General features: G+C 47.7%; 1 protein-coding gene across 1 annotated transcript; it reads left to right on the forward strand.

Annotated features, from left to right (window-relative positions):
• Positions 1-208: 208 nt before the first annotated feature.
• Positions 209-14,180, forward strand: LOC141476425 (scavenger receptor cysteine-rich domain-containing protein DMBT1-like). The gene is made up of 10 exons (XM_074165102.1): positions 209-266; positions 2,218-2,567; positions 4,850-5,147; positions 6,302-6,625; positions 7,344-7,667; positions 8,111-8,434; positions 8,857-9,180; positions 11,143-11,466; positions 12,233-12,556; positions 13,807-14,180. Exons 1-10 carry the CDS (start codon positions 230-232, stop codon positions 14,178-14,180), a joined length of 3,003 nt encoding a protein of 1,000 aa, XP_074021203.1. The 5' UTR covers positions 209-229.

Here is a 14,180-nt window from a genome sequence, read left to right on the forward strand (position 1 = left end):
TTTGGCATCTACTTCCTTTCTTGGTCCTTAGTGGCTTCTCTCCTGACTCCCCAGCCAGCCACTGACTCTCTCTCGCCTACAAGGACAATCTTCCTGCGCTACCCTGCCAACCAGGCCTTCAGGAACTGGATTGTGTAAGATCTCTGCTGCTACCATGGGACCACCAGGAAATCCTCTCCCACCCAGGGATAACCGCAGTGGGAGCCTGACTGCCTTTGCTGGAACCAGGATGGAAACTGTGGTCTTCCTTTTGGCCTGTCTTTGGGGTAAGTTTTCTCCTTTACTCCTGGAGAATGGGGCTCTAGATACAGCCTGATAATAGGACTCATGGTGGATTGACCCCTCTCATATCTCCAGCCTTGGCAAGGAAATGGGTTTTGTGTCTGGAATAAAGGACTGAAGATCTGGGAAGCTTGGGTTTTAACTCCTGGCACTGGAAAAGGGCTTGACGTTTCTGAGATAAGAGAAGACAGTAGTAGAGATGATCAGTTGGCTTCTGAAGGTCACCTAGAGATTTAGAGGCATTAACAATGCAAACATACAGAGACAAAGCCTGGGAACAAACAAATGCAAGCATAAAGAGAGAGCTTCCTTTGACTGATCTGTGTAATCCGGAACATAGTCCTGTTTTTTTCTCCCACCCTACGAGTCACAGTCTGTGTTGGAGCCAGGACCCGTGTTGGAGAATAAGCATAGCAGACCTTTGTTGCCTCCCTGTCAGAGTCAGTGCTTAGTGCAGCTGCATTTATATCCTGCAAATCAGCATAATCCAATAATTTAAACCAAAAAGTAATAAAATACTTGGATAAGGATTATCCTGAGATGGTGATGTTGGATTTTAACAAAACCTGGTACTAGTTGAGCCTGTTTCAGGGGATATGATGAAGTAAAGGCTGTGCCAGATCTGCAAATGATCAAGGGGGATTATCTGGAAATTTAAAGTTTGTTAGAAAAATATCTGTGCTTTCCAACAGCATAGAAGAGTGGACCTGGCAAGCCGTAGGTGGCAACCCTTGCTGTAAAGCCTCTGATAGAAGTGTAAAAAGGCCATGGGGAGCAGCGCTCAGGACCAAAGATGTAAACACAGGTTAAGCATCTGACAGGGCCTTTCTGAATAAGGAGAGATCTTAGGCATCTTCTGCCAGGTTTTGATCCCAACAGTAGGCTAGAGAAAGAGGCCCTTCTCTACCTCAAGTCTTCCTCCCTTATGGATGGATGTTGACTGGAAATACCTTCTTTTCTGCATTGTGTGGGAGTCCAGTTTAGCATGGACAATGCTGTAACTGTCAGCAGCTGGGAGGTGAATCCTACCCTCTGGACTCCAGGCAGTTGCCCTAAGATAGGTGCCTAGAGCCATTTGACTTGCCCTAGTTTCTCAATCCTGGACTCCATCTACTGCTTTGGAGGATGCAGGTCTACAAACGGCACTAGAAACCTTCGTTTAGGTGAACAAACTCTGCTGTACACGGCACCAAGTGAGCGAGATCCAGTTGGCATAGTTCTGACAAGCATTTTGGATAAGCATGTGTATATCCTGGTTTGTACCCAGGGAAGTGACCTGAAAACTTCCTTCTATAACTTGCACAACACAGGGAGAGTGACAGACCTCAGAAGGAACATTCACAATCTCGCGCATGGAGCAGGGAGCTGCACAACAAGGGTGGGGAGGGATGATCTGAGACCCATGGTGCTACAGCAGCTCAGGTTGGGCAGTTACTCTGGGAAGTCCATCTTCCTAAAACCATAATCTAAGGTTTTCATTTTGTCTTCCTGACTGTGTTCAGGGTACAGTCCAGGGTTTCTGTGTTGTGGAGCTGTCACATACCATGTTGGAGGGTGTGCTGGGACTGTTCCATGGCTGGAAATTATTGGTTCTCATCCAACGTTTTGAATATCTGACGTGTCTGGGTGGGACATGTTAGTAGGAATCCCATTATCAGAACTGCCCTAGATGACTAAGATCTTGCAGCTGCTTATAGAGATGCAGAGATGTGTTAGAGGTCCTAACACTGTCTCTGCAAGAATGTACACCACTAATTAGCCAGCAAGCTTTTCTTATAATGTTCCTGCTGGGAAAAAAAGTGGTGAGCATTTTGGAAATCCTTTCCCAGACAGAACAAAATGCAATTTCTGCAAGAGCAAGATGTTAACATTCTCCACTATCAGCCAGAACCTGGCTCATGCCCATTTTCCACCTTGGCTTGTTTTGGGATTCAGGTATTGCCAACTCGGCTCCCATCAGACTTGTGAGCGGCCCCAGCCGCTGCGTGGGGCGGCTCGAGGTGCTTTGGAAACAGCAGTGGGGAACTGTGTGTGATGATAGCTGGGATCTATCCGATGCCATGGTCGTATGCAGGCAACTGGACTGTGGGGAAGCACTGTCAGCCCCTGGCTCAGCTCACTTCGGTCAAGGAACTGGTCATATCTGGCTGGATGACATGAACTGCACCGGTACAGAAGCTGACCTTTCTGCCTGCAGGACCAGACCCTGGGGAGAACATAACTGCAATCATGAAGAAGATGCAGGCGTTGTGTGCTCAGGTAACTCACTTTACACCCCTCCCCGTGTGACCCCAGGAGGCTGTGCCGTGTAGAAGGAGGTTTTTAAGCCTGTTTGCAAAATTTTATTTCTCCGTCAGTGCTACCCTTAGGGCTCAGAATGGGGATGGCTGCTTCAAGCACTGGGGTCAGTCTCTTCTCCCAGGTAACCGGCAAGAGGACAAGAGGAAATGGCCACAAATTGAACTAGAGGAGGTTTACATTGAATATTAGGAAAAGTTTCTTCACCTAAAGGTTTATCAAACACTGGAACATGCTGTCCAGGGAAGTGGTGGAGTTACCATCCCTGGAGGTATTTAAAAGACGGGCAGATGTGGTGCTGACGGACATGGTATAGTGATGGTTTTTGTCAGTGTTGGGTTGATGGTTGGACTTGATGATCTTAAAGGTCCCTTCCAACCTAGACAATTCTATGGTTCTATGCCAGTGACAATGTTACCCAGCTCAGTTCTACCAGTTAAACCATGTGTAGGATGTTGTTTGTGCTCACTTTATTAGTGGGGCAGAACAAAGTTCACAGGGTTTTTTCCCTGTTCCACACTATTCTTGCTTCTTAGGCCACCACCATGAAGTGAATGGGCAGGGAGAATGGAGGATCCCCCCCTGGATGCGCATGCTTTCCATGCACATATTTCATGGGTGAAATATGCCAGGGAAGTTGAGCATTTGCATGGCTTCTTTCCATTTGTATTTTGTGACATTACTCTCTCCTGGTGGATGTGTTTATTCTCCACACTGAGACTGGTATGAAAAATTCAATTGTGGGTCACATGTGTGGGAGCCAGTCCTAATGTGGGTGTCGCAGCATGATGCTAATGAATTCTGAGCTCCAGGAACTGGGTGGGGAAGGCTTGAAGGTGTATCCTACCCCTCTACATCATGGTTAAGTGGGGAGTAAAACTTAATCAAGCAGGCCACGGACCCCAAGTTGTGGAAAGGGGATTGGGAGGCTGACAGGCCTTCAGGTCAGTATTTCCCAAACGCTGGTCCACTCAGCACTGAATAACAAACCAGATTTCCAAACTTACTTTCCCGTAGTTTGATCTGGAAGGGAATTTGGGGCCATATTAAGACACAGACATATATATGTCTAAATGCAGGTGTTACCACTAGGACTGGATGTCTCCTGTTGCAAGCAATGGAAATCTAGGGTGGAGTCAGTTTCTTACACAGAGTTGCCAAGTGCAATTAGAGATGCCAGCAGGTCCAGGGAGGTGATTCTGTCCCTCTACTCTGCTCTGGTGAGACCCCATCTGGAGTACTGCGTCCAGCTTTGGAGTCCTCAGCACAGGAATGACATTGACCTGTTGGAACGGGTCCGGCAGAGGGCCACAAAGATGATCAGAGGACTGGAGCAGCTCTCCTCTGAGGACAGGCTGAGAGAGTTGGGGTTGTTCAGCCTGGAAAATAGAAGGCTATCGGGAGACCTTATAACAGCCCTAAAAGGGGCTTCAGGAAAGCTGGGGAGGGACTCTTGATCAGGGAATGTAGTGATGGGACGAGGGGTAATGGTTTTAAATTGAAAGAGGGGAGATTTAAATTAGATACCAGGAAGAAATTCTTCACTGTGATGGTGGTGAGACACTGGAACAGATTGCCTAGAGAAGCTGTGGATGCCCCATCCCTGGAAGTGTTTAAGGCCAGGTTGGATGGGGCTTTGAGAAACCTGGTGTGGCGGGAGGTGTCCCTGCCAACCCAGGGGTGTTGGAACTCAATGATCTTTAAGGTCCATTCCAACCCAAACCATTCTAGTATTCTATGATTCTATGCCCTGGGGTGATATACCTGGCAGGTGAGATACCAGCCCTAAGGGACACCCTAAGAGGGAATACCTATGGCATTGAAAATGCTGATGAATGCTGAGTTGGGCAACTGAATCCAATGCCAATATTTGGTCAGCTGAGCAGCTCCACAGATGTCATTGACTAACTAGGATTTCAACATCCATCTCACATGAAGACACCAACAGGTCTATAAGTCTTGATGTGTAGCAAGTCCCCACCCCTGGAGTAACATCACAGTGGGAATTGCAGAGTTCTCTTTCATAAGGGATTCCCAATCTATGCTATTTCTATCTCTAATTTTGAGCTCTGAAACCACAGAGGAAGATACAGAACTTGATCCTCATCAGCCTTCACCTTGTCAAGTCCTGGGCAGTGCCAGCAGAGATATTTCCTTGCCTTTGATCTCTAGGTGGTCTTTGCATGTGCAATACCCAATCCTGGTTTTATTGTTGCTTTTTTTTTGCTTTTTTTTTAATGCAGAAATTAAAAAACCAATTAAGCTGCAGTTAGTAAATGGTTCAAGTCGCTGTGCTGGGAGAGTGGAGGTGTTTTATGGCCACCAATGGGGAACTGTCTGTGATGACCATTGGGATATAGTCAATGCTGAAGTTGTATGCCGTCAGCTGGGCTGCGGGACCGCTTTGTCTGCTCCTTCCTCAGCTTACTTTGGGAGAGGGCCTGACCCCATTTGGCTCGATGATGTGACCTGCAAAGGAACCGAAGCTGCCCTTTCTGAATGCAGTGCAAAACCTTGGGGAAGCCATAACTGTGTGCACGGAGAAGATGTTGGTGTTGTATGCTCAGGTAAATCTCATTCTGTGTGACACGACTGGGTTTTGTGGGGTGTGGAGAGATTCTGGAGGTGCTGTAGGAGGCCCTGTTCCATTTGGAGCAGCACTGACCCCAACATCCAAGAGAACTGTAAGATAAAAAGTGATTCATACTGGATAGTTAAGCCAGTAGAGTTAAGATAGTTAAGCCATACATATAGTTAAGCCATAGAGTTGTCTTGCCTCTTCTCCTAAATTAAAATCCACCATCATGTGAGCCACCGGTAAAAGACAGTGGTGCTGCAGGACTTATTTGTAGGGCTCCTCATGCTCATGGTCTTGGTAGAGCATCCTTTCTCACTGCAGGGAGCAGTGGCTCTGGCAGCCCCTCGACCTCATCCTCATGCCAGTAGACATAGTTCCTTCTGGAGTTCCCCAAAAGCTCTTGCGTTGAGTGAGGTTCTTCCCATTGTCAGCATTGTCCCTCCCAGTGTATTAGTATCAGGTCCTCCCATGTAACTGGAGCCCCAAGGCTAAACCAGGGATTTGCTGCTGGGCTAGTTATTATGAATATGCTGATTGCTTGGACAACACTGGAAGGAGAAGAGTTGGTTTCCGCCTGCGTTTCCTGTGACAAGGTGTTAATTAGTGCTTTTCCTCTGTAATCGTGTACAGAGTTTTGCCAAGTTTTTAGGGTCTTAATATATTGAGAAATCCACATTTTGTTCATTGACTTGTGGGCAAAAACAGCATTAACATGAGGTTGAGAGGTGGATAGAAATAGATAGTATGACAGTGATTCTGGCACCTCTAGGTATCTAGACCTTCTGGTGCATGTTAAGGGACATGGGACATCTATAAAGGCCTGGCAGCAAAACACAGAGTGGACCTGAAACCCCTTGCAATGGCAGACAGAGGACAGAGCATCTTAAAAGCGCAAGACATCCATATTGAAACAAGACTGGGGCTTGTTCTCTGTCATCCCAAGTATATGTTACTTTGTAAAATACATTGCTGAGCAGTTCATGCTGTGGTCATGGAGGAAGTGCTTGTGTTGCCTCTTTATGCAATGTTTTCCCATGCAAAACTGTGAGAGATGCTACGTTCCTTTCCAGGTGGAGGACGGATACACAAGACTCTCTACCAGATACTTTCCTGATTTTTTTTTTCATTTTTTTTTCCTTCTAGGCTTTGCAGAACCTGCCCCACTTCGATTAGTGGATGGATTGACCCACTGCTCTGGGAGAGTTGAGGTGTTTTATGGCCAGCACTGGGGAACTGTGTGTGATGACAACTGGGACTTGGTCGAGGCAGAAGTGGTGTGCAGGCAGCTGGGCTGTGGGGAGGCCTTGTTGGCTCCCCATGGGGCTTACTTTGGGCAAGGATCTGGCCCCATTTGGCTTGACAATATCAGGTGCACAGGGACAGAAGCTGCTCTCTCCCAATGCAGAGCGACTCCTTGGGGAAGCCATAACTGCGGGCACGGAGAAGATGCTGGCGTGGTTTGTACAGGTACTCATTATTCATGGCATGTCATGGGGGAAGCTGTTTGTGGGTGACCCTTTCAGACAGATCCTGCAGGACCTCTCCTTCAGCACAAACAGGTCTTCCAAAGAAAGTGATACAGAATGCTTCAAAAGTGGGTTGACTTCACATCTGTGAAGGAAATAGGAAGCTTCAGTCAGATTTCTCCGGTCTGTCTCACAGTCCCCAGCACCAGATACCTGATGTTTACCAACACCAGAGCTAGAAAACTTCGACATCATATTAGCAGTCATCAGTCAACTCTTTCTGCTTTACCAAAATTCTGATCCCAGATACTAAGACTCCTTGACACAGGAATTGCCATAAGGCCACCTGGTGCTCCCGGACCAGTATTAGTCCACAGGTCCCTGTCCCTTCCCAGCTCAGCTGGCCAGTGCAGTGCGACGCCCCCTAGTCTGCTCCACCACAATAACAGGCTGCAGGCGTAGCTGTCGTGTTCTGATGAGATAAAGGTTCAAACAAAGCTGGCTGATTTCAGTAGGGACTAGTCAACAGGAGAAGTCAGCTGGAGACCATCACTCTAAGAAACTGAAATTACTGCAAGGGTCTGCTGAGCTGGTAGGAAAAAAGGAGCAAAGCCTATGCCAGACTGATGCAATCCAGGAGCGAGAAGCACAGTGCTCTACCCTGTCAGCATAGAACAAAATACAATAGAAATTGAGATCTTCATTATTTCTCAAAACAGGATTTGCTGAGCTGCTTCCAGTCCGGCTGGTGAACAGTTTCAGCAACTGCTCTGGGAGAGTTGAGGTGTTTCATGAGCAGCAGTGGGGAACCGTCTGCGATGACAGCTGGGATTTAACAGATGCTCAAGTGGTGTGCAGGCAGCTGGGCTGTGGGACAGCTATATCAGCCCCTGGCTCTGCTCAGTTTGGACAAGGAACCGGACAAATTTGGCTGGATGATGTGAACTGTGCAGGGCCTGAAACCACCCTCATGGAGTGCCGGGCCAGGCCTTGGGGAGATCACAACTGTAACCATGAAGAAGACGCTGGTGTGGAGTGCTCAGGTACTACCAATGCATGTCATGAAATGTGGGGTACTAGGGACTGCCTGTATTTGTAGGAAGGTTGCAAGTGGCCCTGGACCTCTCGTGGGGACTAGGGTGTTGGCGACTTTGTTGGCCAGTCCTGATGGCCATGCTTGTAGAGGCTTGTGAGTGGGGACTCAGCACTCTCAAATGCACTGTTCCCTCCTCCCCATTTCAGTGCTCTGCTGTTCGGGAAGTAACCTGGGTGCTCATCTATGACCACTCTGCAGGTGACTTATTGCAAAAGCTCCAGCCAAGGATGCAGGATCAAGCTGTGAGGCCATAGGCATCTACTGCCACTTGGCACATCATGGACTCAAGCCCTGTTGGCTTCCAGACCTCTCCAAGGAGGGTTTTTTTGCCTTCTCTGCTCAGAGGCGTGCAAAGCTCCTCAAACACTTTGTAACTGTGTTTTGATCCAGGTGTTGTGGAACCAGCTCCCATCCGGCTCGTGAACGGTCCAAATCGTTGCGCTGGGAGAGTCGAGGTGTTCCATGACCAGCAGTGGGGAACCATTTGTGATGATGGCTGGGATACAGCTGAAGCCAGCGTGGTGTGCAGGCAGCTGGGCTGCGGGGCAGCACTGTCAGCCCCTGGTTCAGCTCATTTTGGTCATGGGCCTGACCCCATCTGGCTGGACGATGTGAATTGTTCAGGGAATGAGGCTGCTCTCTCTGAGTGTAGGGCCCAGTCTTGGGGGTCCCATAACTGCAAGCATGGAGAAGATGCTGGTGTGGTGTGCTCAGGTAACTCCTCTCTGTGTCCGTCTATATGATGGGGAAGATTTTCTATCCATGTGGGGTATTCATGCACCATGTCAGCAGCAGGATCTGTCTTGAAGTGTCCTGAATCTGGATTGTGAGCTCTCTTTCATCATAGTGGAGACCTGTCAAAAATTCCTCCCTTTTTTTTTTTTTTTAGCCTGCGTGTAGCTGTTTCTGTAAACAGAAGCTGTGTGCTATCCTTGGCTTGGATTTCTGACATATTTTGCAGAACACAGTACGCTGTCTGTTGTTCACTTATCTCTGAATGCAAGAACTGGGGAAGATATCCCAACATTAATGCAACTCAATAAATGCATCCTGGATGTCATTAGGCTCACATACATTTTATTTCATTTTTAATCAAATGGCAGCTTAATGTATATCTCTGCCTTTTTTTCCTTCAGATATACCAAGAGTAGCTCCACTGCGGTTAGTGAATGGACCACATCGTTGCAGTGGGAGAGTTGAAGTTTTTTATGGCCAGCAGTGGGGAACAGTATGTGACGACAGCTGGGATATAAGTGATGCTGACATTGTTTGCCGACAGCTGGGCTGTGGGAGAGCACTGTCCACTCCAGTCTCTGCTTATTTTGGAGAAGGATCTGGCCCTATCTGGTTGGATGATGTGAACTGCACAGGGACTGAAACTGCCCTCTCCAAATGTGAAACCTCTCTATGGGGAGTCCATAACTGTAGCCATGGGGAAGATGCTGGTGTTGTGTGCTTGGGTAAGTCTCGTGTGTCACCAGCTTTAGGGTATGTGGAGGGATGTTTGAAATGCCATAGGGTACCCTTTTCCCATCTTATGATGCTAAAACTGTACAGACAAAATGCTTGAAACAGGGATGTGGGTAAATCATCTGTGTTCCTCTATCCTTCCCATTCAAAAGCTAATCATGACACAGTGGTGCTACAGTCCAGCCTGCTGCTGGCTCTGCAGAGAATTTCAATTTGGGACTTTTTCGCATGTGAGTTACCAGTAAACCCCATGGGATTGCAGAACTGGTGTGATTCCCCCTGCTACAGAGGGTGTAGAGCCATTTGGACTCTTTTACTGCTGCGAGTGACAACCCAAATGAATTTTTCACACTTGAAAAATCAAGATACACTGCTCATTTTTCTATCTCTTGCCACTTCCAGACAAGATTATGAAAAACTCTTTCAGAACTGCACTTAATCTCTCCTCCCTCACTTGCTAGAGCCACCTTATGAGACGATTTTTCACCACTGTTTTTCCAGTGTCTGAAACCTCCACAGGTGGAACAAATTTCCTCGAAGTGTTGCAGCATTGCACTTTGTTGCCACTAGAAGGAAGCCCTGAGCTCCCTATCATTACCTGAAATTTATTCTACTATTTATTAGTAGAATAAATTAGTATTTATTAGAAATTTATTCTATTCTCTTGTCTCTTTGCAGTGTGCATTACTACTACTTATTCTTTGCATCTACCTTTTGTTAAGAACGTTACATCCCTTTTCCATTACCTCAACCTCTTCCCATTTCCCTCTTTAGACACATTTTAAAGCTTCTTCTCATTTTATTATTCTTCTCTGGTTTCTCCTTAATGTTGGGTATATTTCTGTTAGTCTATTATGCCAGCTGAGGCTTTGCCAGTGAAGAGTAGCTCTGAAAGCTTGGTTTGCACAACTTGTAGTCATCACTCCCATTTATACATGTCCATGTCTTTCTGAGAACAGCCTGACAATGTAGATTGTCACCCTCAATCTTTTATATCCCACAAATCCCTTTGAGAAGACTTGTTGCTTGATTCATTCTTCTTCATCCTCTATGTGATCATTTTACCAATTCACCAAAGTGGTGAATTTTTGCCTTGCCCTTGCAGGAGGTAAAGTGCTTTCCTCTGGTTGCTTGCCCACATCTTGAAAACACTCCGGGGATTCACTGGCTAAACGCAGATGCCTGTCTTTGGATTAAACACCCTGTTGCCCCTTTGCAGGCAGCAAGGAGTGAGTCAGTGCAGTCAATGGCAGAATTTGTCCCATCCTGATGCAGTTTCCCAAAGCAGATTAAAGAAGTTGCAACTCAGCAGTGCTCATTTCCCTCCATTGACTACAAAGGGTACTGAGGGTCCACAGCAGAGTTGTAAAAGTGAGGTTCAGCTGCCTAAACATAGGTGTCTAGTGTCATCTGAGATGTCCCACTACATCCCACCCAGTCTTTAATTGCAGATCCAGAAGGGCGCCAATCTCCTTTGACTCCTGCATCAAGTCTGCTAACTCCATTGGGTTGTTCGGGCTTCCCTGGGCATCTCAGGTGGCATCAGGTACCAATGCTCAGGAAAGCCCGTCATCTCATGGAAGTTTATGCTTAAGGGCTCCAAGTCTAGCGGAGATGAATCGTATGCCAGTTTTCTCACTGTTCTCCTAAAGAAGCCTTTCTTGCTGAAGTCCTTTCCCTTGGTCAGTAAAGTTACCTGCACTTGCTGTCTGACCACAGGTATCTTTCCAGTAAAGGAAAGAGAGGGAAAAAGGTCCTAGATTTTGTACAACAACTTTCCTTGAGTCTGGGGGCAACAGGAGGGAAAACAACTGCATTGAACTTTCTTTCTCCATGCTGCTTGTTCCTGTAGATCGTGCTAAGCCAACGGGTGCACACTGTGTTTGGTCATGTGGCTAACAGGAACCTGTTTGCCAGAATAAAACTTACTTGGTCTTGCTTTTTTGGTTCAGGTGTTCCAGAACCAGTCCCGATCCGCCTAGTGAATGGTTTGAATTTCTGTTCTGGGAGAGTTGAGGTGTTTCATGAGCAGCAGTGGGGAACCGTCTGCGATGACAGCTGGGATTTAACAGATGCTCAAGTGGTGTGCAGGCAGCTGGGCTGTGGGACAGCTATATCAGCCCCTGGCTCTGCTCAGTTTGGACAAGGAACCGAACAAATTTGGCTGGATGATGTGAACTGTGCAGGGCCTGAAACTGCCCTCTCTGATTGCCGGGCACGGTCTTGGGGAGACCACAACTGTAACCACAGAGAAGATGCTGGTGTGGTCTGCTCAGGTACCATTATGCAATGCAAGGGGGGCCATGTTTCATGAAGAGTTCTCTGTGGCCACAGGGGACACATTTTACCAGGGTGTTGCTTTTAGATGAGATATAGAAGGAGTGAATCCAGTGCTATTTTAGATTTTTATAGGGGTTCCAAGACATTTACACGGTGCTGGCAAATACGAAAAAGGATTCGGTGCTCCTCTGGAGCAGCAGCTGGAAACAAGGCAAAATAAATGGGCTCCCAAAAAGAGCATGTGTATTTAGGTAGCTAAAATCCCATCTGCAGTATGGGCCAAGCGAGGAGAAGGCAGGCCTAGGTGCTGTGGGGTGTCATCAGTGGGTGATGTGTGGGAGGGCTGTGCTGAGTAATGAGGTAAAAGGCACTTTCCACTCTCATTCAAAATGGCCCACTGTGCCACAGTGGCTGGGCAATATTCCTGGGAAGGTGATCTGGGGAGGAAAAACAAGCGGGACAGGCTGCCCTGGCCCGCCTTGACCTGGCTACACAGAACTCCCATTTTCTGGCCACATCTGCAGCTTACCCTGGGGCCCTAAGCCAAGAGTTCAGCTTCTGGAAGTTCTTTCCAGTAGTAACCTTCTGCAGGTACAAATTTGCTCATCTAGGTAGCAAAGCTCACATGTTCAGGTGATCAGCATCCATGTCCGCAACTTGTTTTGGCACAAGAACCCTGCAAGAAGGGGCTTTTTGCCCTATCCACAGAGCTCAGTTGCATGCAAAGCTCCTCAAACACTTTGTAACTGTGTTTTGATCCAGGTGTTGTGGAACCAGCTCCCGTCCGGCTCGTGAACGGTCCAAATCGTTGCGCTGGGAGAGTCGAGGTGTTCCATGACCAGCAGTGGGGAACCATTTGTGATGATGGCTGGGATACAGCTGAAGCCAGCGTGGTGTGCAGGCAGCTGGGCTGCGGGGCAGCACTGTCAGCCCCTGGTTCAGCTCATTTTGGTCATGGGCCTGACCCCATCTGGCTGGATGATGTGAATTGTTCAGGGAACGAGGCTGCTCTCTCTGAGTGTAGGGCCCAGTCTTGGGGGTCCCATAACTGCAAGCATGGAGAAGATGCTGGTGTGGTGTGCTCAGGTAACTCCTCTCTGTGTCTCAGTCTCAATGGTGTTAGGAAGGGAAACATGGAGGAAACACAAATCACAACTTTTCACCATTCTTTTCTACATTTCTGGGATGTCAGAGTGAGAAGCTAGCAGAGCTTTCCTGGAGTCCCTCCTTCTTTCCATGAAGAACTTTGGGAAACTTCAGGAGAACTCAATGCTCCTTCTGGAGGAGTCATCTCCCCTGCCATAAACATAGCAAAGTACACGCCTGCAGCTGAGCTGGTTGAACTGCTGTCACCCAGTGGTAGGTTCTCAGCTATGACAGGACAGACTCTGTTAAAAACCTAATTTTTACCTCCCCTTTTGACTAATTTTATTTGTCATACTGCTTCAGTGGAGTCGGCTGATGCTTTTTCAGACAATTTATTGTCCAGTTCAGCTGGTTCTACCAGCCATGAGAGTTTTCAAGGAAGATTAAGTGATTAAGTGTCTATTAATATATATATTACCATAATCTGCTTTCTCCTAGCAAATTATCCAGAGCACATATAGCGAATATTGCAGTAACTGCAGTAAAATAAAAGGCCAAATGAAAGTTTTAAGAATATGGGCATTGGCCAGAGTGTTCACTGGTGGACATTACAAAGTTCACGTATGTGACCCAGTTTATTTGAGCGTGCGCCATGTTCCTGGACACAGGTACCTAATGCTATATAAGCCACCTAACAGTACGCAGACGCCTGTGTGGGGCTGGCTGATGTGACCCTGGAGATACGAGACCCACGCCCTTCCAGCATGACAACTGGAGGATGGCAAGGATGTCCCAACACATCTCAGATGGGAAACGACACCTAATGGGAGGCTCCCGAATTGCTCCCTTTCTACAGGTTTTGTCCGTAGCTAACATTAGATTTTTATTTCAGAGCTCAGCCCAGCAGACTGCTATTTATACAGAGCAAGCACAGGGTCCCATGTCACCGGAGTCAGCAGTGATTCAAATATACCATCTGAAACATGCCTGCTTGGAAGGGGTGAATTAGCATGTCTTGCTGGTAGCCTGAAATCTCACTCCCAGTCCTTACTGGGGCATTTCTGCCAGTCTGTGGGCAGTGCAGAGCCATACAGATTTTGGGGCAACCCTGAACGGACACGCAAAATATCCTCTTTAGCCATCTGTCAATGGGACAGCCTGGGATGGTGCTCATCCCCTACAATGTGTCAGCAGGGTTCAGACTCAGTGTATTTGTGTGCATTTAGCCTTTTTGGTTACTTTTTGTGCAGGTACTCCAGAAGTGCCTCCGCTCCGGCTGGTGAATGGCCCCACTCGTTGTGCTGGGAGAGTTGAGGTGTTTCACAGCCAGCAGTGGGGGACGATCTGCCATGACAGCTGGGATCTGAGCGATGCTGCAGTGGTGTGCCAGCAGCTGGGCTGTGGGACAGCCATGTCTGCCCCAGGTTCAGCTTATTTTGGGCAAGGTTTTGGCCGTATCTGGTTGGATGATGTGAAATGCTCCGGAAGAGAAGCAGCCCTCTCTGAGTGTGCGGCAAGGCCTTGGGGAGTCCACAACTGTAATCACGGAGAAGATGCGGGCATCGTATGCTCAGGTAACCTTCATCCATGTCCCATCCTATTAGGAATTAGACTAAGCTTCTAG

The sequence above is a fragment of the Numenius arquata genome, chromosome 32 (assembly GCF_964106895.1).
Source record: "Numenius arquata chromosome 32, bNumArq3.hap1.1, whole genome shotgun sequence".
Lineage (NCBI taxonomy): Eukaryota > Metazoa > Chordata > Aves > Charadriiformes > Scolopacidae > Numenius > Numenius arquata.

What these genes read in the sequence shown, in the direction of transcription:
- LOC141476425 (XM_074165102.1), top strand. Translation starts at nt 230, where the DNA reads ATGGAAACTGTGGTCTTCCTTTTGGCCTGTCTTTGGG. An exon ending in TGTTGGTGTTGTATGCTCAG is followed by an intron (nt 5,148 to 6,301) that starts GTAAATCTCATT and finishes TTTTCCTTCTAG; the next exon opens with GCTTTGCAGAACCTGCCCCA. An exon ending in TGCTGGTGTGGTGTGCTCAG is followed by an intron (nt 8,435 to 8,856) that starts GTAACTCCTCTC and finishes TTTTTCCTTCAG; the next exon opens with ATATACCAAGAGTAGCTCCA.